This window comes from Meriones unguiculatus, chromosome 17, assembly GCF_030254825.1.
Source record: "Meriones unguiculatus strain TT.TT164.6M chromosome 17, Bangor_MerUng_6.1, whole genome shotgun sequence".
Taxonomy (NCBI): domain Eukaryota; kingdom Metazoa; phylum Chordata; class Mammalia; order Rodentia; family Muridae; genus Meriones; species Meriones unguiculatus.
In genome coordinates this window covers 19473781-19494704 of record NC_083364.1, presented here as the reverse complement: position 1 = coordinate 19494704, position 20924 = coordinate 19473781, and the positions used below count along the sequence as shown (strand labels likewise).

At 58.5% G+C, this 20924-nt stretch overlaps 3 protein-coding genes across 10 annotated transcripts in view; 2 read left to right on the top strand and 1 right to left on the bottom strand.

Moving 5' to 3' along the window:
- The first annotated feature begins 15 nt into the window (after positions 1-15).
- Positions 16-6474, top strand: Plin5 (perilipin 5). Its single transcript, XM_021632928.2, has 9 exons — positions 16-94; positions 313-487; positions 675-735; positions 1101-1296; positions 2130-2212; positions 2472-2652; positions 3317-3516; positions 5085-5198; positions 5589-6474. Exons 2-9 carry the CDS (start codon positions 444-446, stop codon positions 6099-6101), a joined length of 1392 nt encoding a protein of 463 aa, XP_021488603.1. The 5' UTR covers positions 16-94; positions 313-443; the 3' UTR covers positions 6102-6474.
- Positions 6397-17704, top strand: Plin4 (perilipin 4). Of its 3 annotated transcripts, XM_060371272.1 has the most exons (8): positions 6515-8279; positions 8367-8434; positions 8521-8653; positions 9321-9382; positions 10808-14747; positions 14865-15052; positions 15683-15769; positions 15848-17704. In XM_060371272.1, exons 2-8 carry the CDS (start codon positions 8384-8386, stop codon positions 16169-16171), a joined length of 4785 nt encoding a protein of 1594 aa, XP_060227255.1. In that variant the 5' UTR covers positions 6515-8279; positions 8367-8383; the 3' UTR covers positions 16172-17704. The 3 variants fall into 3 exon arrangements, with proteins under 3 accessions (XP_060227254.1, XP_060227253.1, XP_060227255.1); XM_060371271.1 differs by lacking the exon at positions 6515-8279 and adding an exon at positions 6397-6475 and having other exon boundaries at positions 15683-17704; XM_060371270.1 differs by having other exon boundaries at positions 6514-8279; positions 15683-17704.
- Hdgfl2 (HDGF like 2) overlaps positions 17686-20924 on the bottom strand; it is a 19683-nt gene continuing 16444 nt past the window's right edge. For 3 of the 6 annotated variants that reach the window (XM_060371273.1, XM_021632918.2, XM_060371276.1), the window contains exons 9-16: positions 20627-20918; positions 20181-20284; positions 19539-19612; positions 19344-19414; positions 18996-19097; positions 18674-18884; positions 18293-18419; positions 17686-17943 (exon numbers count right to left, since the gene is read on the bottom strand). In XM_060371273.1, the coding sequence (XP_060227256.1) occupies positions 17838-17943; positions 18293-18419; positions 18674-18884; positions 18996-19097; positions 19344-19414; positions 19539-19612; positions 20181-20284; positions 20627-20918 (1087 nt within the window). In that variant the 3' untranslated portion in view covers positions 17686-17837. Of the gene's footprint in view, positions 17987-18292; positions 18420-18673; positions 18885-18995; positions 19098-19343; positions 19415-19538; positions 19613-20180; positions 20285-20626; positions 20919-20924 lie in introns of all 6 variants that reach the window. The other 3 variants (XM_060371274.1, XM_021632919.2, XM_060371275.1) reach the window with 2 other exon arrangements.

Below are 20924 nucleotides of genomic sequence, written 5' to 3'. Positions count from 1 at the left end.
CGCGGAGGCCCCACCCCAGACCTGCTATAAGAGCCGCGGGCTGGCTCGGGTGGGGGATCCTGGGACACCCGCGAGGTCTGAGCTCCGGACCCAGGTGAGGGCGCAGGAAGACCTTCCCGACCGGGTGAAGGGGACGGCTGCGCATGCGCAGAGCCACAGGCGCAGCAGGTGGCGGGACCCTTGGCCCAGTGGGCCCCGGGCCCAGGACCCAGTTGGGCGGGGCCCAGGCGCAGAGGACAGTGGGACGGCCATGGTGGGGACGCGCAGGGCGGGTGTGAGCCCTGAGGTCAGTGGCCCTGTCACTCTGGACAGCTGAGGGTGACCTCGGAGCTCCACGTGCAACTTGTGCCCCAACTTCTCTGCCTGTCCGAGGGACCAGCGTCTGCAGCTGCTAGCTCCACCTCCCCAAGGGGGGCTGCTGTGCGGGTCTGACCCTGCTGGAAATGGACCAGAGAGGTGAAGACACCGGTGTGGTGCCACGCAGCAGGTAATAATGAACTCTGAACTCATCTTCGTGCCCCCAGGGCTCACCCCTGTCCCCCGACAAAGCCATAGGGGTTTCATTAGCCGCCTTCAGTGTGCGGGGCCTTGTGTGTACCTTGCCAACGCACCCCAGGATACCCCGCGGGGCTGACCTAGGGCTCCCTCCCTCTTTGTGTCCTATCCCCTCCCAGGGTGTCGGATGATGAATCAGCTCAGGACCCTGGATCCACCCTGGGGGAACTGGGCCAGCAGGTGAGGGCTGGGAGAGGGACAGCAGCACGGGTGAGCGGGCGGAGGGCGCCTCTGAGGAAGCTTCGTGGCTGGTTCCCGCTTGGCCAAGCTCCATACGACTGATGTGTCACCCATTATCAGTCACTACAAGGATGGCACCGAGCTCAGGCTACAAAGTGTGGGGAAACCGAGGCCCCGAGAAGTCGAGTGTCTCCTGGACTCCCTAACCGGGGTCCTCATCTGGAGGACCAGACGGTGTCCTGTGGCTCTGTGCGCTCGCTGACTGGTGTAGCCTTTGGCCGGGCAACTTGCTTTCCGTCCCGCAGCCGGTCCCGTAGGAGGGATGTAGGGTATGGCCCGGCCCTGATGCCACTGTTTCCCTATAGAACGCGGTGAAGCGCGTGGTGGCCTTGCCCCTGGTCAAGGCCACGTGCACGGCTGTGTCTGGTGCTTACAACGCTGCCAAGGACAGGCACCCGCTGCTGGGCTCGGCCTGTCGCCTCGCTGAGCACTGTGTCTGCAGCGTGACCACCTGCGCCCTGGACCGCGCACAGCCACTCCTGGAGCACCTGCAGCCGCAGTGTGAGTCTGAGGCCCCGCCACAGGCCCCACCCTGGTGTCCAGGAACCGGGTGTCCCTCCCCGGCCGGTTCACAGTCTCTTCCCCCTCCTTTTTGTCTTGTTGTGTTTGTGTTTGGTTTGGTTTTTTTATTTTTCTGAGTCAGTTTTTCTCTGTAGCCCAGGTTGGCCTGGTGTGCTCAGCAATCCTCCTGCCTCAGCGTCCTGAGTGCTGGGATGATGGTCGTGCATTACCACATCTGGTTTATTCAGTGCCGGGAACCCACACGTAGTGGGCCAAATCCCTTCCTGGGTCCCCTCGTGGTCCCTTGCCTTTCCTACCTTCCAGTATCTTCCTTGTGCAGGGTAATGTCTGGAGACCCAGGACACGGCCTCCAAGACTCCATCGCATAAAGATGAATGATCATCCCAGCACTTAGGAAACTGAGGCAGGAGGATTGTCAAGGGCTCAAGGGCTGCCTGGGCTATAGTGTGAGACCCTGTCTCAAAAAACAAAAACAAAAACTCTACTTGACAGAGACTCTCTCCCAGACCATTGTCCACTGGTCTATGAAAAACCTCAAGCATTGCCAAGGGCCCACGGGGTCAGAGGACACACTGACCAGAGACACACAGGGGACCAGAGACCCGTGGCGGGCTGCATACTGAAGAACATGATCCCTGCGGGCCCTCAGCTTTTCTGTTGTTCCCAAGACCCTGAGTCGGGCTGGGCTGAGGGGCCCAGCAGGGCACAGGGGAGACTGAGTTCAATTGCTGGAACGTCCCAGGTCCCCTATGGCCTCATGTCCCTCCTCCCATAGCTCTTCACATGTCCCATCACTCTCCCTCTCTCTTCAGTGGCCACAGTGAATGACCTTGCCTGCAGGGGACTGGACAAACTGGAAGAAAAGCTACCCTTCCTGCAGCAGCCGTCAGACCTGGTACTGGAGCTGAAGTGACCTCAGCCCCCATCCTTGCCTCCCCAGGGTGAAGAGAGAGGGAGGACTTGGAGGGAAGCAGACTTGTATGCTGTGCTGGCTGGAGGGGGAGAGCATCAGGGCCACATATTTAATGAAGGGAAACTGAGGCACAGAACTAAGAAGAGGTCCAAACGTCTTGGGGAATCTCTGTTCCAAGGGCTATGCCGGGGGTGAACGGGGCAACAAGCCCACAGTGCCCAGAGTGACACCCCTCCTGCAGGTGGTGACATCAGCCAAGGACGCAGTGGCCAATAGTGTTACAGGTGTGGTGGACCTGGCCCGGAGGGGCCGGCGTTGGAGCGGGGAGCTGAGACGCTCCGTGAGCCAAGCCATGGACATGGTGCTGGTGAAGTCGGAGGAGCTGGTGGATCACTTCCTGCCCATGACTGAGGATGAGCTAGGTACTAATCAGAACGGCCTGGCCGGGGCTTGCCCAAGGCTGCACGGCACACCTCTCTGCGCCCCAGAAAACCAGGCACTCGGACCCCCCAAAAAAAGGTGACTTTCACATGTGACAAACCAGTCTCAAACTGGTGCCCCTGGAAACTGCTGGCTGATGACCACCCAGGCCTGGCTCTGATCTTTTTTTTTTTTTTTTAAGATTTATTTATTATTTATATAGTATTCTGCCTGCATGCCAGAAGAGGACATCAGGTCTCATTGTAGGTGGTTGGGAGCCACCACGTGGGTGCTGGGACTTGAACTCAGGCCGTTTGAAGAGCAGCTAGTGCTCTTAACCTCTGAGCCATCTCTCCAGCCCCTGCTGATCTAATTTTTAAGAGGCTGTTCGACAGAATCAGGCCTGGGGTTGACTCCTGGGTCTGCCCCTGGCATGCTAAGACCTTTCAGAATAGTTTTCAAAAGTGTGTCTGCCCACACACGAGCGCACACTCATGTGTCACAGGTATGGGGGATGGGAGGGTCAGAGGATATCATTGGCAAAGTAACAAAAATAAAGAGCAGGTCATGGGGTTTGAGGAAGGTACAAGTGGACCTTGGCGCTGCTCTGGGATGGAGGGGGGGGCAGCTATGTCCATGCCAACCCCCTGGTGTCCCTGTCCTTAGCGGCCCTGGCAGCAGAGGCCGAGGGTCCGGAAGTGGGCTCCCTGGAGGAGCAGAGGCGGCAACAGGGCTACTTTGTGCGTCTGGGATCCCTGTCCGCACGCCTCCGCCATCTAGCCTATGAACACTCTTTGGGGAAATTGAGGCAGAGCAAAAACCGCACCCAGGACACGCTGGCCCAGATACAGAAAACCCTGGAGCTGGTGAGCAACCTATTCATGTGTTGGGTCAAGGCTGTGGGGGTGTGGGCGGAGCTTCTCCTGGGGTGTGGGCGGGGCTCTCGCTGGGTGTGTGGGCCGAGCTTCTCCTGGGTGTGTGGGCGGGGCTCTAGCTGGGTATGTGGGTGGGGCTGTCCCTGGGACTCTAGCTGTGGTGTGGACCAGAGCTGGGCTCTCCCCCATCTGGAAGTGTCACCCTAGGTTCCAGTTCAAATTTCAGCCATCACCCCAAACTGGCTGCCTTTTCACTTTCTGTCCCCATCCCAGCTGAGGCCGTGGTGCGGGAGAGGGCCCTTCATCTTTTCTACGCACCTGCTAACAAATCTGCCTCCAAATTCCTTGCCCAGTCCACGTTCTTCTCTCCCCTCCCCATGCCCTCATATCCGCAGCTGCACACAAGTGGTTCTGCCCTCAGCTGGCCCAGAAAGGTCCTCCTCACAGTGCACACCAGAGGTGGACACAGTCTGGGTCCTCCCTCTCCTGCCCCCCCCCCACCCCGCCCCTGCTTGCTCACACTAGGTTCTACCCTGCCTCAGGGCCTTTGTCTGGGACCTTTTGGGAGTAGGACTCAGAAGCACGCGGTTTTGCACTCATGGGGAGCAGGTGTTGGAGTTTCCTCTCTTGGCTGAGTAGTATTCCGTAGCAAATGTATATCATGCCCACTCAGTTTGTTTGCTGGTGCGGCAGGGCCTTTGCAGCGTGGCCTAGGCCTTGTCACATGCTCCACCCAGGTGACCTTTAGTTTCCTGTGTGTCAGAAGCTTCCAGACGATCCCCGTTCTCAGTCCTGGGATGGGACGGGACTGTACACAAGCTGTGTAAGAGCTCACAGCACTGAGACCTACGGCCCTCCTCACACCTGGCTTGTGAGCACCTACTGTGTGGCTGGCTGGCCTGTCCATGGCCCGCCCACAGTAACTGAGAGGGTTCTCTTAGCACATAGTTTGGTTACTAAACGCTTATTGAGAAAGTTCACTGTGCTGCATGCTTCGCCAGCTGTATGGGGCAACCGGATCTTGCAGTGCCCATCTCTTTGTTTTCAAACACCTGCTCTATGGGTTACTGGGGCCTGGTGGTGCAGGCCTGGCAGCCTGGCGCTCGGGAAGCCGCAAAGCTGTCCCACCACCATCGTCTCCATACATGGAGGCTCTGTCTATAATCAATATTAATTCCATCCTTGACCAGCACCCATTCCTCCCCTCCCACCTCCTGTCTCTGTATGTGTGAGGCTGGGGAGTCATGGGAGCAGATCTGTGCTGGGTATCTCCTCACCCACTGAACCTTGTGGACCACTCTTCCTGATGAATACTATTCTCCTGCTTGGATGTACCACACTGTCCATTCGCCTTCTTCAGGCAGAAGACTGGGGCAGAGCAGAGGGACCCATGGGGACAGGGCTGTGACAGCGAGGGTCAAGAGGAGCAGAGGGGAGAAGGGGCAGGCTGGTCAGCAGAATGCAAGGCTGGCTGCATTCAGACAGTGTTCACCAAGGGCTGCTGCAGGCCCACTCACCTCAACACCTCCAGCCTGACTCCTGGTGTCCCCATCCCACAGATTCACTGTATGCAGAGCGGGGCGAGCCCCGCCCCTGCTGTCCATCCCCCAAAGGAGCAGCAGCTGTGGGGGGGCCTGAGCCCATGGCCAGAGAATGGGCGCAGCCACAGCCAGGTAAGGAACCATGGGGAAGGCAGGACCACTCTGGGCCTGGGACAGGAGCCTTGTGTGCCACAAGCCAGGCTCAGGTGCTCTCAGTCACCAGGTCAGGTGTCCATGAGGGAAACTGAGGCAGAGCATATGTTCTCTTGTATCCATGAGGTAAAGTATAGCAGAGCTATCTGTCCATAGAGGAAACCGAGGCAGGTCAATCCTGTTAGATGTCCATGTGGGAAATTTAGGTCAAATTACTGTGTTTAGGAGAAAATGAGGCAAGCCAAGGCCTTCACATTAGAATTCTTGGGGAAACTTGAGGCAGGCCAAAACTTCCTTAGATGTATGGGAAAACTAAGGCAGGCCAAATTCCTGTTAGATGCATGGGGAAACTGAGGCCTGCCCTTGCAGGTGGAGCTGGAGACGCTGGCCCTGTCTCGCAGCCTGACCCTGGAGCTACAGAGTGCGGTGGACGCCCTGGCAGGCTGTGTACGGGGTCTGCCACCCGGTGCCCGGGCCAAGGTGGCTGAGGTGCAGCGCAGCGTGGATGCCCTGCAGGCTGCCTTTGCTGATGCGCGCTGCCTTGGGGACGTGGCGCCCACTGCTCTGGCCGAGGGCCGGGGCAGTGTGGCCCGGGCGCATGACTGTGTGGATGAGTTGTTGGACTTGGTCCTGCGGGCTGTGCCACTGCCCTGGCTGGTGGGGCCCTTTGCACCCATCCTGGTTGAGCGGCCGGAGCCCCTGGTCGACCTGGCCACTTGTGTGGATGAGGTGGTGGGTGACCCTGACCCCCGCTGGGCACACATGGACTGGCCAGCCCAGAAGAGGGCCTGGGAGGCTGAACACGCAGACCCAGGGGGAAGAGAGGCCGAGCCTCCGAGTGGCCAGGTCAAGCACACACTGATGCCAGAGCTGGACTTCTGACCATCGAGGCCCCTCCTGTCCCCTGGCGGTTACACACTCAGCAGCTCCCAGATCCCAGCAGGCGACTTTCAACCCCTCACAGGAGACTCTCCCTCTCCTACGATCCAAAGCTGACACAAGAGAGGCTGAGGCAGGAGGACTGAGTTTCAGGCCAGCTTGAGCTGCCTTATCAAGATTGTTTCAAAGAAAAAACAAAAGCAAGTTGGCTCCAAGGAAGACAGGTGGCCTCAGTACCTACCGGGTGCTTGGAACTCCTCAAATCAACATTTTTGGCTGGTCAAACTCCAAGATGTCCAGATAACCCTGCTGGGCCAGAGTGACCCAACTGCTTTGCTGTTTGTGGTCCAGAATAAACATGTTTGCTGTGGTCTGAGGTGGGTCTTAGAATTTGGGTGCTTGGGGTTTTCAGAGTGTGACTTTAGGAAAGAGGGGACAGTTTTGAGCCAGTGTTCAGGGACAGTACTTTTCTTCCCCAGCTGCATGGAGTAGCTTGGGTCAAACCTCGTCCTCCTCAGTCCACATAAGTGAAGCCATTTTTACGCCAGTATGAATGAGTTTTGGGAACCTCTCAGGAGCAGGAGAGGAAGGGGGTGCCACAGGGTGGCTTCTCTTTTCCCCCCACTGGACCTGCAGGTGACAGTCAGACTGCAGCTTCCCAGGCTGCACTGGTGAAGGGTCGTGGCAGATGAAGGCAGGGCAAAGGCCGGCTGGGTCCCACTGGGCCCTCCCGGCCTCTTCCCGCATTCTTGGCCACCCTGCTGGCTCCTGGAACTGGGCAGCATGTTGGGAAACCACTGTCCAGTGTGGTGAGGTCAGGGTAGCCCCTGGCTTTTCTGGAGCCCGGACTGGATGGTCTGGCACTTTCGGAGACCCCATAGCTCCCCAGTGCTCAGAACAGGCACAAACCTCCTTCAGGCCCAATGCCTCCTCCTCCAGGAAGCCTTGTGGATTGTTGGGGGCAGGTAGGAGCTGGCAGCAGAAGAGGGAGCCAGCTGCACTGCTCCCATTCTATGCTCTCTTCCCTGGCCCCTGCCACCCTCCAGTGGGAGCAATAGCTGGGGGCCATCCTCTTCTGTTCCAAACTGTCACAATACAACCAAGACCCTGAGGAAACGAAGCCTCGAAGCTCTTCCCCCAGTTTGGCACCAGAGCTAAGTGCTCCATCGTTGAAGCTGGGACCCCTGTCCCAGGGGTACTAAGCCAGGGTGGGAGTGTGCTCATTCTGCTCGGCCACTCCACTGACAGCCCATTTGGCATCAGGGGCCCCAGGCCCAGGATGCTCCTCCAACACACACACTAGCTAGGCAAGGTCCACCAAGGTTGCGTTCTCCCATTTCAGGCCAAGTCCCTTCAGTAGAGGGATGTGTCACTGCCCTCCACAGGACACACACTCTTCTCTTGGGGACCATGTTTCTGCCCCAGGAGTGGTAAGGTAGTGTTGATGACTGCTGCTCACTTATGACCTCATTTCAAACTCACATGAACCTTCAGTTGTCCCCATCTAGCAAGCGTTTCCTAAGTGTCTGGTGTGTGCCAGGCACTGTCCTAGTGCAGGATGTAAACAGCATGACGAAGGTGAGGCCGTGTGGGAGTCCAGAGGAAGGTGTAACAGGCAGGAGCAGGAGCATGGCCTGTGCAAAGACCTGGGGCAGAGGACATGGCTGTGCAAAGGCTGTGGGCAAGAAAGGGTCCGAGGTGTCGGGGGAGGCCCCTGTGACTGGAGTAGATGGAGCTGAGCAGGCAGGGGAAGAGTGGAAGGAGGGAGGCAAGGAAGCTAGCTGATGAGTCTAGAAGGGGAAACTGAGACCCAAAGTGGTGCCTGGTCAGGCGTCCCATCTCAGGAAAGTAGAGGCAGAGAGCAGGCGGTCTCCTGGGGGCCCAGCTGGCCGGTGAGTCACTGGGCCTGCGGCGGATACCGAGCAGAGGCGGCCTGGCCTGGGTGAAGAGCGGGGGAAAGGTGCTGGGCCGGGTCCACACTGGCCCAGGCCGGCAGGCATGTGACACCTCCCCTCCCAGTTCTCTGGCCGCCTGCCTGGGCCGGCCAAGCCCGCACCCTCCCCAGACCCTATAAGGCCTGGGAACTGGGAGCCGAGGCACTGCCAGCAGCTGCTCTGCTCCGAGGGACCCTGCCTGGTCCAGGGGAGCCCAGCTGCGTCACTCAGCACCAGGCGCCTCCAGGTGGGTGAAGGGGGGTCTCCGTAGGGCTTGGGGTGGGGATGGAACAAGAGGTTGTCCTACCATGTGCCACTTTCTGCCCCGTTCCAGCCCCACAGGCTGCCATCATGTCAGCTCCAGGAGATGGGACCAGGGGTCCCCCCAAATCCAAAGGCAAGGTAAGAGAACAGAGGGCCACCCTGCCAGGGACCCTGGGAAGGTAACCCCAGTGTCCACTCAAGCTGCCCCCATCTACCCCATGCAGACCCTGAGCAGTTTCTTCGGGTCCCTGCCTGGCTTCAGCTCTGCCAGGAACCTGGTGTCCCCCACACACAGCTCCACGAAGGACGCACAACTAGCAACAGACCCCACGGGGATTCCAGTCCCCCTATCTCCAGGTGAGTGGCACAAGGGAAATGATGGGGGACTGAGGGGCCAGGCAGAGCGACTGCCCAGGAAGGACCTGTGGCAATCCTGGTGACCTTGTGTCTGTATTATCTCTTTAGACGGGGAAACCAAGGCACAGATACTGGGCAATAGAGCCAGGGGAAGAGGGAGTGTAAAGCCTGCCATGGCCCCTCTGCTCTTGGCACTGGATACCAGGCTGTCTGAGCTTGTCAAAGATACTCAGAGAGGGCCGGCAGCTGCCCCAGGGTCACACAGCGTTCTGGGACTCAGCCGGGGTGCCTGCAGCAGGCTACCTCCTGCCTTGAAGGTCACACACGCCTGACAGGCAGCTGGCAGCTGCGGCAGGAAGGCACCACTCTCCAACTGCAGGCTCCATGGCCCACAGGGTGCAGGGTGGGTGTCCAGCACCTAGAGCCCGGCACAGAAAGTCCTCCCAGGGTCTAGCTGCAGGGCCCTGTGTCACAGGACCATTCCTGCCGAGGCTGGGTGGGGAAGGGAGGCTGGGCCCAGCTCCTGCTGTGGATGCCACCTCCTGCTGTCCCTGGCCTGCAGTGGGGACATTCCTGTCCTTTAGGGCCAGGCCTAGTAATTGCACAACAGCAACAGGCTTGAACTGGAGCCCTGTCTCTCACTCCCCACCTGGCTCTGTCTCTCTAGCCTCCACCAACCCGCAGGGGACGGCAGTGGGTCCCGCAGGCCTGCTCCAGCCTTCTGAACAGGTGAGCTGGATTAGAAGACCCTGGACAGGAAACCTGGGCATTGTCTGAGAGGTGCAAGTTCCTTCCATGGGGTGGAGGTTCCCAGTACATTCTCCACCCTGGACCTCAGTTTTCACATCCGGGAAGTGAGCACAAGTTCTCAGCAATCCTACATAAGGCTCTGTGCTCAGAACTTAACCATGAGTCCTTTCCTGCTCCTGAGGACACAGGGACTGTGCCCCACAACACAACATGACAGGTGCAGAGAAACCAAGGCAGAAGACCCCACCCTCATTTCTGTGATCCCTGTCTGCCCTAAGCACCACTAGGACCAAAATTCTCAGCCAGCAATGCTGGGGCCACACCCTGGAGACTCAAGTCAAATCACATCCCTGGCAACCTGCTATTCCCTCTATGTTGGCAACAATTAAGCACCCACGGAATATCTTTATTCACCCTCCTGACCTTGAAGAAAGTGTTTTTTGTTGAAAACAAAAAACAACCTGAATCAGGGTCTCGTGTAGCCCAGGCTGGCCTGTACTTTATGTTGTAGCTGAGGGCTGCCCTTGAGAAAGACTTTCAGGTTTGTGTGCCTCTGCACCTGGTTTACGGGCTGCTGGGGATGAAAGCCGGGACTCCATACGTGCAGCCCCATGCCGAGCTGCAGCGCCAGCCCCAGGAGGCACGGCTCTATTTTCTAGATAGGCTGTAGGTTTCTGAGGAAGGTATGTGCAGGGAAGAGCTGGGGGCTCAGGCCCAGGGCACTGTGGAAAGCACAGTGAGCGCTCAGGCTCACTCGGTGGACGCTGTGGGGCGCACCCTGAGCCCAGCCTCCATCCACTCAATGCCTGCGGCTTTCCTTCTGAACAGCGTCAGTGTCTGAAGGAATGCCCAGAATTCCCTGGGGAAGAATTATCTGCCTGGAGCTGCTCAGGGGCAACCCATCTCCACCATCCAGCACTGTCCCTTGGGCCACATTCCCTGGCCACTATGTAGACCTCCCTAGCTACATAGTGAACTTTGGGTTATATGAGATCCTGTATCAAAGGACCAAGTGACAAGAGTGTGTCCTCTGACCCCGTGGGCCCTTGGCAATGCTTGAGGTTTTTCATAGACCAGTGGACAATGGTCTGGGAGAGAGTCTCTGTCAAGTAGGGTTTTTGTTTTTGTTTTTTGAGACAGGGTCTCACACTATAGCCCAGGCAGCCCTTGAGCCCTTGACAATCCTCCTGCCTCAGTTTCATAAGTGCTAAGATGATCGTTCATCTTTATGCGATGGAGTCTTGGAGGCCGTGTCCTGGGTCCCCAGACATTACCCTGCACCTGGATGAGGCTAGGCTGTTTGGTTGGGTCCCAGGGATGCAGGACACTGAATGCAGAGTGTGGGCACAGGGTCCACCCTAGAGGGACTTTTGTGAGATGCTGACCTGTGCCCTTCCTTATTAGACAACGGCTGGGAACAAAGACGTGGGAAGCTTCAGTGTGACCAGCAGCAAAGATGCCTTCTCTTCTGGGATGGCTGGCATCATGGATACTGCAAAAGGAATGGTCCAGGGTGGCCTGGGCGCCACTCAGTCAGCCTTTGTGGGAACTAAGGAGGCAGTGTCTGGAGGTGTCAAGGGAGCAGTGGGTATGGCCAAAGGTCTTGTCAAGGGAGGTTTGGACACCTCAAAAACTGTCCTTTCCAACACCAAGGACACAGTGGCCACAGGACTTATGGGAGCTGCAAACATGGCCAAAGACACAGTACAGACAGGCCTGGACACGACCAAGGCTGTGGTCACGGGCACCAAGGACACAGTGGCCACAGGACTCACAGGGGCTGTGAATGTGGCTAAAGGGACAGTGCAGACAGGCCTGGACACCAGCAAGGCTGTGGTCACGGGCACCAAGGACACGGTGACCACAGGACTCACAGGGGCCATGAACATGGCCAAGGGGACAGTGCAGACAGGTCTGGATACCAGCAAGGCTGTGCTGATGGGCACCAAGGACACCGTCTGTGCTGGGGCCACAGGAGCCATTAATGTGGCCAAAGGCGCTGCCCAGGGTGGCCTGGATACTACCAAGGCTGTGCTGATGGGCACCAAAGACACGGTGACCACAGGACTCACAGGGGCCGTGAATGTGGCTAAAGGCGCTGTCCAGGGAGGCCTGGACACCAGCAAGAGTGTCCTCATGGGCACCAAGGACACCGTCTGTGCTGGGGCCACAGGAGCCATCAATGTGGCCAAAGGCGCTGTCCAGGGAGGCCTGGACACCAGCAAGGCTGTGCTGATGGGCACCAAAGACACGGTGACCACAGGACTCACAGGGGCCGTGAATGTGGCTAAAGGGACAGTGCAGACAGGCCTGGACACCACCAAGGCTGTGGTCATGGGTACAAAGGACACGGTGACCACAGGACTCACAGGGGCCGTGAACGTGGCTAAAGGCGCTGTCCAGGGAGGCCTGGACACCAGCAAGAGTGTCCTCATGGGCACCAAGGACACCGTCTGTGCTGGGGCCACAGGAGCCATTAATGTGGCCAAAGGCACTGTCCAGGGAGGCCTGGACACCAGCAAGGCTGTGCTGATGGGCACCAAAGACACGGTGACCACAGGACTCACAGGGGCCGTGAATGTGGCTAAAGGGACAGTGCAGACAGGCCTGGACACCACCAAGGCTGTGGTCATGGGTACAAAGGACACGGTGACCACAGGACTCACAGGGGCCGTGAACGTGGCTAAAGGCGCTGTCCAGGGAGGCCTGGACACCAGCAAGAGTGTCCTCATGGGCACCAAGGACACGGTCTGTGCTGGAGCCACAGGAGCCATCAATGTGGCCAAAGGCACTGTCCAGGGAGGCCTGGATACCACCAAGGCTGTGCTGATGGGCACCAAAGATACAGTGACCACAGGACTCACAGGTGCCTTGAACGTGGCTAAAGGCACTGTCCAGGGAGGTCTGGACACCAGCAAGAGTGTGCTGATGGGCACCAAGGACACAGTGGCCACAGGACTCACAGGGGCCGTGAACATGGCCAAGGGAACAGTGCAGACAGGCCTGGACACCAGCAAGGCTGTGCTGATGGGCACCAAGGACACGGTCTTTGCTGGGGCCACAGGAGCCATTAATGTGGCTAAAGGCGCTGCCCAGGGAGGCCTGGACACCAGCAAGAGTGTCCTCATGGGCACCAAGGACACCGTCTGTGCTGGGGCCACAGGAGCCATCAATGTGGCCAAAGGCGCTGTCCAGGGAGGCCTGGACACCAGCAAGGCTGTGCTGATGGGCACCAAAGACACGGTGACCACAGGACTCACAGGGGCCGTGAATGTGGCTAAAGGGACAGTGCAGACAGGCCTGGACACCACCAAGGCTGTGGTCATGGGTACAAAGGACACGGTGACCACAGGACTCACAGGGGCCGTGAACGTGGCTAAAGGCACTGTCCAGGGAGGCCTGGACACCAGCAAGAGTGTCCTCATGGGCACCAAGGACACGGTCTGTGCTGGGACCACAGGAGCCATCAATGTGGCCAAAGGCGCTGCCCAGGGAGGCCTGAATACCACCAAGGCTGTGCTGATGGGCACCAAGGACACGGTCTGTGCTGGGACCACAGGAGCCATTAATGTGGCCAAAGGCGCTGCCCAGGGTGGCCTGGATACCACCAAGGCTGTGCTGATGGGCACCAAAGACACAGTGACCACAGGACTCACAGGGGCAGTGAATGTGGCTAAAGGGACAGTGCAGACAGGCCTGGACACCAGCAAGGCTGTGCTGATGGGCACCAAGGACACGGTCTGTGCTGGGGCCACAGGAGCCATTAATGTGGCCAAAGGCGCTGTCCAGGGAGGCCTGGATACCACCAAGGCTGTGCTGATGGGCACCAAGGACACCGTCTGTGCTGGGGCCACAGGAGCCATTAACATGGCCAAAGGCGCTGCCCAGGGAGGCCTGGACACCAGCAAGAGTGTCCTCATGGGCACCAAGGACACCGTCTGTGCTGGGGCCACAGGAGCCATTAACATGGCCAAAGGCGCTGCCCAGGGAGGCCTGGATACCAGCAAGGCTGTGCTGATGGGCACCAAAGACACGGTGACCACAGGACTCACAGGGGCCGTGAATGTGGCCAAGGGGACAGTGCAGACAGGCCTGGACACCAGCCAGAGGGTGCTGACAAGCACGAAGGACACTGTTTGTGCTGGGGTCACTGGTGCAGTAAACCTGGCCAAAGGCACCATCCAGGGAAGCCTGGACACGACCAAGGCTGTGGTCATGGGCACAAAGGACACGGTGACCACAGGATTCACAGGGGCCATGAACGTGGCCAAAGGCGCTGCCCAGGGAGGCCTGGACACCAGCAAGGCTGTGCTGATGGGCACCAAGGACACGGTCTGTGCTGGGGCCACAGGAGCCATCAATGTGGCCAAAGGCGCTGCCCAGGGAGGCCTGGATACCACCAAGGCTGTGCTGATGGGCACCAAAGACACGGTGACCACAGGACTCTCAGGGGCCGTGAACGTGGCCAAAGGCGCTGTCCAGGGAGGCCTGGACACCAGCAAGGCTGTGCTGATGGGCACCAAGGACACGGTGGCCACAGGACTCACAGGTGCTGTGAATGTGGCTAAAGGGACAGTGCAGACAGGCCTGGACACCAGCAAGGTTGTGCTGATGGGCACCAGGGACACGGTGACCACAGGACTCACAGGAGCGGTGAATGTGACCAAAGGCGCTGTCCAGGGAGGCCTAGACACCAGCAAGAGTGTGCTGATGGGCACCAAGGACACCGTCTGTGCTGGGGTCACAGGAGCCATTAATGTGGCCAAAGGCACTGCCCGGGGGGCCCCGGACACTTCAAAAGCAGCTATCACAGGCACCAAGACTACGTTGGCTGGCCTCTCAGACACTATGAACATGGCCAAGGGGACAGTGCAGATGGGCCTGGATACTAGCAAGAGTATGCTTACAGGTATGAAGGACACTGTCTGTGCTGGTGTCACCGGGGCCATGAACGTGGCTAAAGGTATTGTTCCTACGGGTGTGGACCCCGGCAGAGACACACAGTCTACCATGCTGGCTCAGGCAAGTAATGTGGCCACCAATGACGCCTACGCGGGTGTTCACACAGTCTCAGGCTCACTCTCTGGCTCTCAGGCCGCCGTGTGCCATGAGCCTGGCAGTTCCAGAGCCACTACCCTGACTTCCGCAGAGCCCCCGTGCTTTGAAATCAGCAGCCTCTCAGACACACGTGGCTTGGGGCTTGTCACGGAACCCTTATCTGCCGACGCAGCTCCCAGGTCTGTGGAGGAGTGTGGTCAGCTGGCTGCCACAGGCTTCGCTGCACTGCGTGATGAGTTGGAGGGTCTAGGGGACATCTTCCAGCCCATGACGTCTGAGGAACAAGGTGAGTGCCTGCCCCTCCCCATCAGGAGTCCCCAGGGCCTGGGCTTTTGGGAGAGCCCATCCCCACTGTGGATGCCTCAAGGTACCTCTCAGACTAAATCTCACTGCCTTCCTCCAGCTCAGCTGGCGGCCTCTGAGTCAGGGCCCCGGGTGCTCTCTGCTGACCGGGAAAACTACTTTGTCCGTCTGGGTGACCTGGCCCCCAGCTTCCGCCAGCGGGCTTTTGAACATGCCCTGAGCCACATACAGCACAACCAATTCCAAGCCAGGGCCGTGCTGGCCCAACTCCAGGAAGCCTTCCAGGTGGTAAGAGCATCTCTGGTTCCCACCCTGGACATCTCCAACTGGTCACCAGCCAGGTGCCTAGTGGGCTAAGCCACCTACGTGCAGAGAGAGCTGAGGCATGGATGTACCAGCCTCATCTAGTGAGCTGGGGTAGTGTGGCCGGGATCTGTGACCCCAAGGGAGAGGGTAGCGAGAATTGCAGGGCTCTAGCATGGGTTCTTTGCCCAATATCTCATTTCTAAAGTTATGCTGGGCATCATGGACACAGACGCCTAACATTCTTGGTGACATCCCAGTCATCTGCCTAGCCCCTCCCTGGTCATGAAGCCCTCCTGTCTCCTAAGATACCCAGGGAGTATGGAAAAGAAAGAGGAGGCATGGTGGGGTACAAGGCGGCAGATCCCTGGGGAAAGAGTGTAGTCAGAGTGGGCAGGGGACAGAAAGGAATCTGAGTGGACGCGCAGAGGGCAGTAGTGAGGTGGGAGATGAGTGGACCAGAGGGACCACCATCTAGCCTTCTAGATGCCCTCACGGGGAATTTTTGTTTTGGCCATACCTCATACGGAGGAGGGTTAGAGTCAAGATGCAGTCACAGCACTGAGTGTCCCCACCCCTCCTGGGGCTACCGCCTCCCTATGGTTCTTTTTCCAGACAGACATGGCCATAGAGGCTCCAGATGGGCAGCTGTGCTGGAACCAGAGCTTGAGCACCATGGTGGAGGATGCCAGTACCCATGAGGTGCGTGGGGCACAGGCCCACCTTCCTAGTGCCCCTAGGACACACTCCGCCCCTGCTTACCTTTTTCCTCTTCTGCAGATGCAGGCTTCTGTGGATCAGGACAGGCTGCGCACCCTCGCCCTTCAGCTCCATGCAGCTTATAGTGGCCTAGCGGCCAACCTGCAGGGCCTGCCGGAGGTGCAGCAGCAGGCAGGAAGGGCACGGCACAGCCTCTGCAAGCTGTATAGCCTTGTGTCCTCAGTGGGCAGCAGCGACCTGCGGACAGAGCAACTGGCCCAGAGTGGTGCTGGTGTTGTCCAGGCATGGCAGGGGCTGGAGGTGCTGCTGGACAGGCTGCAGCAGAGCCCCCCACTCAGCTGGCTTGTAGGACCTTTTGCCTTGACACCTTGTGGCCAGCTGTAGGCACCCAAGAGCTCGGGGTGTGTGACCCCAGGGACCCTGCTGTGACCACAGCAGGCTGTACTTCCCCAGAGCTCTGGATTGAGCAGAAGCAGAGGGTTCTCAAAATGTTAACTCAAAGCCAGCCATGGCTTCTGCTCTTTCCATGAACCGACAGCCCCTCTTCCAAACTAGCCACCAAGTCTGTTGAGAGTGGCCACACAGACCCCATACAGATAAAGTGAAGCAGAAGCACAGACAAACCTACTCGTTCCTCCAGCCATCTGTCCTCATTGGCCAGCTTTCCATCCTTGAGGCTCTGGCCACCTTCAGCACTCACAGCCATCCGCTATGGATGGGGCCACAGCACCCAGGCCCCACTGTACAGTATAACCACAGATAATAGCTAGCTAATAACTAGGCAACTTGTAACCTTGTCTCTAGCACTAGAATGCACAGCCACCCTGAGGTGAACTTCCCCAGCCTCTTCTGGTACTTGGTAGGGAGTAGAATCACACAGAGCCATGCAGAGCCACACAATCAGATCCCAGGCTGTTGTGGGCCTGACTCAGGCCTGCTGTGCTGAGAAAGGAGGGTCACACACTATGTGAAAACAGGGCTGACTTGAAGACCCAGGCCTGCATGAGCATGTGGTCTGTAGAGGCACATGGCTTGCCTCATGTTGAAGGCTGTACTAACTGAAGAAATGGATTGCTGATGGTCCCTCTCCCTTGCCCCATGCACCCAAGATGCAAGCATACAAGATGCTGTGGCACAAGGCACTCCCTCACTGGCAGGCCATCCAAGGTAACAGCCCAGCCCTCCCTGAACCCCGGTAGTGCTAGCAACCCCAACCTTCCAGTTCCCCTTCATTCGTACTCCTGGAAAATAATAATGTCCATGAGTTTCAGGGTTGGGCCAGCTGTGGCCTAGGAATGCTATGATGGAGACGGCAAGGAGCCTTCCCGAGCCTTCCCCTGCCCCTCTGCCATGTCAGCATCAGAGTATGACACGAGACTCAGCCACCGGCAAACACTGGGCCCAGGGCCTGCAGTCAAGCCCTCCAGCAGATGATCTAAGTTACATCATGCCTGGTTCTTGGTGGCTACTGAGGCAGGTGGATACACCAGGAGGCACATACCCAACTCCTGAGCCAAAAGGGAACACAGCAGCGTGGGGAAGGCCCTGCTCAAAGCCACACAGAGAAAGCAGACTGACACGGTGGACTGCAGCTCTCTAGCTCAAATGTTGAGCTGCCCCAGAGGCACTATGCTGCTCCTGCCAGGGGTCCCCGCATAGCTGAGGATGAGGATCTCCTGTTGGCCTGTCCTCAGTGTCTGCTCCACTCATACTGGTGGAACAGGCCACTCACCGCAGGAAGAGCTCTGCCAGCTGTAAGTGTGATTTGAGCTCTGCTCTGTATTAAGCCTGACTCCCCATGCTGCTCATGGTGGCCAGCGCCTTAGCCCTATGTCAGGCAGAGTGCTCTGGCCCTGGCCCAGCTGCATTTCACATCAAGACACCAAGCCAATAAAAACTTTCTTTTTCATTACAAAACTCTTTATAGCCATTTCATGTCAATTGAAATCACAGAACTAGGCAGAAAGGCCCAGGCCACAAATACAAACAGCGCAGCACTTCCCTGGGAGGCTGGGGACGGACACGGCACCATGGCCACAGTGGCTGGAGCTCAGCTGTCCTCATCATCGTCGGCAGACTCGGAGGCCAGCCGCATCCTCTCATGATCCTGACGCTCACTTCCAGGCCTGGTGGGGTCAGAGCTGTCCTGCGGGCTGCTGGGGGCATGGTGAAGGCTGGTCAAGATGCGGTTGCCTGGGGCTGCCACAGGGCCATCGGGTAGGTGGGCAGCCAAGGAAGGGTGAAGCTCCATGTGAAGAAACCCGTGCTTTGTGTGGCCTTCCTGACCCTCCCCAGTCCAACTGTAGCTCAGTCTGGTGGCCAGTGCTTGTGGTGGCTACCACGAGGGGTTGGCCACCCCTGACAGTCAGCGGGAAGCTCCTTCCCAGAATACCAGCAGCTGGAAACCTGGAGTGGCCTGATGTGGGCCACAGTCACAGTGCTGGTAGGGGTGGGGCGAGGGCGCCAGTGTGCAGGGAATGCACCTGATGCCCCAGAGATACTCACTCATGCAGCTCTTCTGAGAAGCCTCCCCGCGGGCCATCCTCTGAGTCCTGCCCATCTTCCTGTGCTCTGTCTTCCGTGCTCTCCCCCTTCTGGGAGGTGGCCTCACCATTCACAGGGGCTGAGCGATCTAGGGAGATAGAGGGTCATCATGAGCACAGAGCTTGCCTCTCGTTAGGACTCTCCCCATCCAGATGTGGTCATGCTTACAAGCAGTGCAGGCATACATAGGTGCTGTGGCCCACAGCACTGCCAGCACCCAGTGGAGCTGGAACACCCTGTGCCAGGTGCCCCGTAATGGGGCTGGGGCTGGGGCTGGGGCTGGCAAGCTTGCTGGGGAGAAACATGGCACAGTCCCCGCCTGCCCATGCAGGCAGCCCTCACCAGTGCTGGGCTCATCTTCGGCCAGCTCTCTGGGAGCCTGCTCCCCCTGCTGCTCCTCCATCTTCTCTCCATCAGCCTGTTCCTTCTCGGCTCCAACCTTGTTCACCTTCTGGAGAGCCTCAACTTTCGGCCCCAGGACTCGCGACTTGAGCCGGGTGTAGACCTCGGCTGCCTTCGCCATCACATCCTTGTTGGCCTTGTACCGGCGAATCTGGCCACCATAAGGCCAGGCTTAGCAGGGCCAATGGCTGTGCCTCTACGACCTCCCCTTGGACACCACCACCATCTCCCTGGTGCTCTGCCCTTGTGCCCCCTGACATACCTTCTTCAGCGTTGCTACCACATCTGTGTTCTTCTGAAGGATCTGAGAGGTCACCTGCAGGGTTCCCAGCTCTTCCAGGGCACTCAGACACCTCCTCACATCCTGCAGGGCAGAAGGAGTGGAAGGCAGCCCTAGCTATCTGCTAGAATGTTGCTTGCTGGCCCTAGGGGAGATTGTATGGCGTGGGAGTAGGGTCCCTTGGGCCACTATGAAACCCACTCCTCTACCCAGGAAACCCTGCCTCTGTTTCCCAAGACTTCCAAGGAGTTAGAAAGGAGGTGCTGAGGAAACACCCATCTCAGTACAGTGTGGCACTGTGACCCTGGGGCTATACAGCAGGCATCTTACTGGGTTGTCAACCTTCAGTGCAAATTTGATCTCGCTGTGCAGCTTCTGCAGTCTCTCCTCCACAGAAGGTTCTAGGTAGGAGAGATGCTGGCTTGAGCAGGGTGGTTTGGCCCTGGCTAAAAAGTGGCCCAGCCTTCTTACCACCACAGATCCCACACTGGAGTCTTTGGACCCTGCACCATTTTTGGTGCTCACCTTTCTTCTTCTCCCCCTTCCTGTCCAGTGAGAGACCCTCTGACCGCTTCCGTGTCCGCTCCACCTTCACAGGCCTATGGAGAGGCTCCCATCAGACAGGCCACCTTGGGAGGCCCAAGACAAGGACAGACAGCCAGGCCAGGGGCCTGGGGGCCTCCTCTGCTTCTGTACAGACGAGGAACACGTGGCTGACCATGAGAATCCCATTGAGCACATCATACCCCATGCTGTGTGGCCACCATGCCACACTGCTGAACCCCATGGGAGCTCTGATCAGTGACAGCTGGAAAGACACTTAGGGAGCAGAGATGAGCTGCATCTCAACACTTGCTGGCTAAGTTAAAGCCACCGGGCTGGGGGATGGTGTCCCCTAGGTGCTATGGACACTGGCTGATTGCTCTTTGGGGTTCTGGGCCCTGCAGGGTGCTGGGCATTGCTGCTGGTCTCCACCCACTAAAGGCCAGCAGCTCCTAGTCTGACAGCACACATGATCCCAGGGGAAACTCCTGCTGTAGGGCAGGGGCAATCCTGAGGCTCAGCCCCAAGAGCTGGAACCTTTGGATGGATGCGGCTCCAAGGCTGAACCCAACGGCCAGGTGGAGGGGAAAGAGACTAGGTCCAGGGTTCAGGACAGGCGCTGACCTGGCTCGTGGCTTCTCGTCTGGCCGCCCTCTCTTCTCCTTTTGCCCGGGCTTCCTTGCAGACTCTGAGCCTGGCAGTTGGGATTTCTTGGCCAATTTCTTCCCCTACGGTGAGTGGCCAGAGGACAGGTTGCTGCCTTGGAAGCAGTCTGTAACACCCCTATCATTTATCCTACAGAGCTGTGGGCCCTGCCACCCTCACCCAGAATATGTGGGCAACAGCCTCCCTGGCCTCTCAGAGGTGTAAGTCCAGAGCTCCATTCGAGAGCAAGCGCTACACTTTGGAGGGACCCTCAACCGGCTATCCCCATTTTCTGGGGCTGGGGTCCTGGGCTCTGTGTTACTATCCTATCTCCAACACGCAGGATGAGGCTCAGTACCCAGTAGGTGCTCAACAAAGGAGTGGGGCCAGAGCCTGAGGCCTCGGGAATTGGGGGCAGCACTCACCTCTTTCCCAAGCTCCCCGTCGGGTTCTGAGTCAGAGGATGATGGGGTGGCCCGGCCCCGAGCCTTGCGGCTGCGCTTCTTCACAGGCTCATCGTCCTCCAGCTCATCCCCACTGCTGGCCCCACGCTCTGCCCGCTCCTTGCGCCGCTCCTTCTCCTCCCTCTCCTGTTCTCGAAGTCGCCGGAGCTCTTCCTCCTGTTCCCGTCGTCTCCGAGCCTCTAGCTCTCGCCTCCGCTCCTCATCACGCCGCTTCCACTCGCTGATGCGGTCCACCTCACCACTGTCACTGTCACTGGAA

Bases quoted from the DNA above. Each gene is read 5' to 3' on its own strand.
- Plin5 (XM_021632928.2), top strand. From the start codon at position 444: ATGGACCAGAGAGGTGAAGACACCGGTGTGGTGCCACGCAGCAG. The intron at 736-1,100 runs GTGAGGGCTGGG...GTTTCCCTATAG, and splicing joins TGGGGGAACTGGGCCAGCAG to AACGCGGTGAAGCGCGTGGT. The intron at 2,653-3,316 runs GTACTAATCAGA...CCCTGTCCTTAG, and splicing joins CATGACTGAGGATGAGCTAG to CGGCCCTGGCAGCAGAGGCC.
- Plin4 (XM_060371271.1), top strand. From the start codon at position 8,384: ATGTCAGCTCCAGGAGATGGGACCAGGGGTCCCCCCAAATCCAAAGGC. The intron at 9,383-10,807 runs GTGAGCTGGATT...CTTCCTTATTAG, and splicing joins TGCTCCAGCCTTCTGAACAG to ACAACGGCTGGGAACAAAGA. The intron at 14,748-14,864 runs GTGAGTGCCTGC...GCCTTCCTCCAG, and splicing joins CATGACGTCTGAGGAACAAG to CTCAGCTGGCGGCCTCTGAG.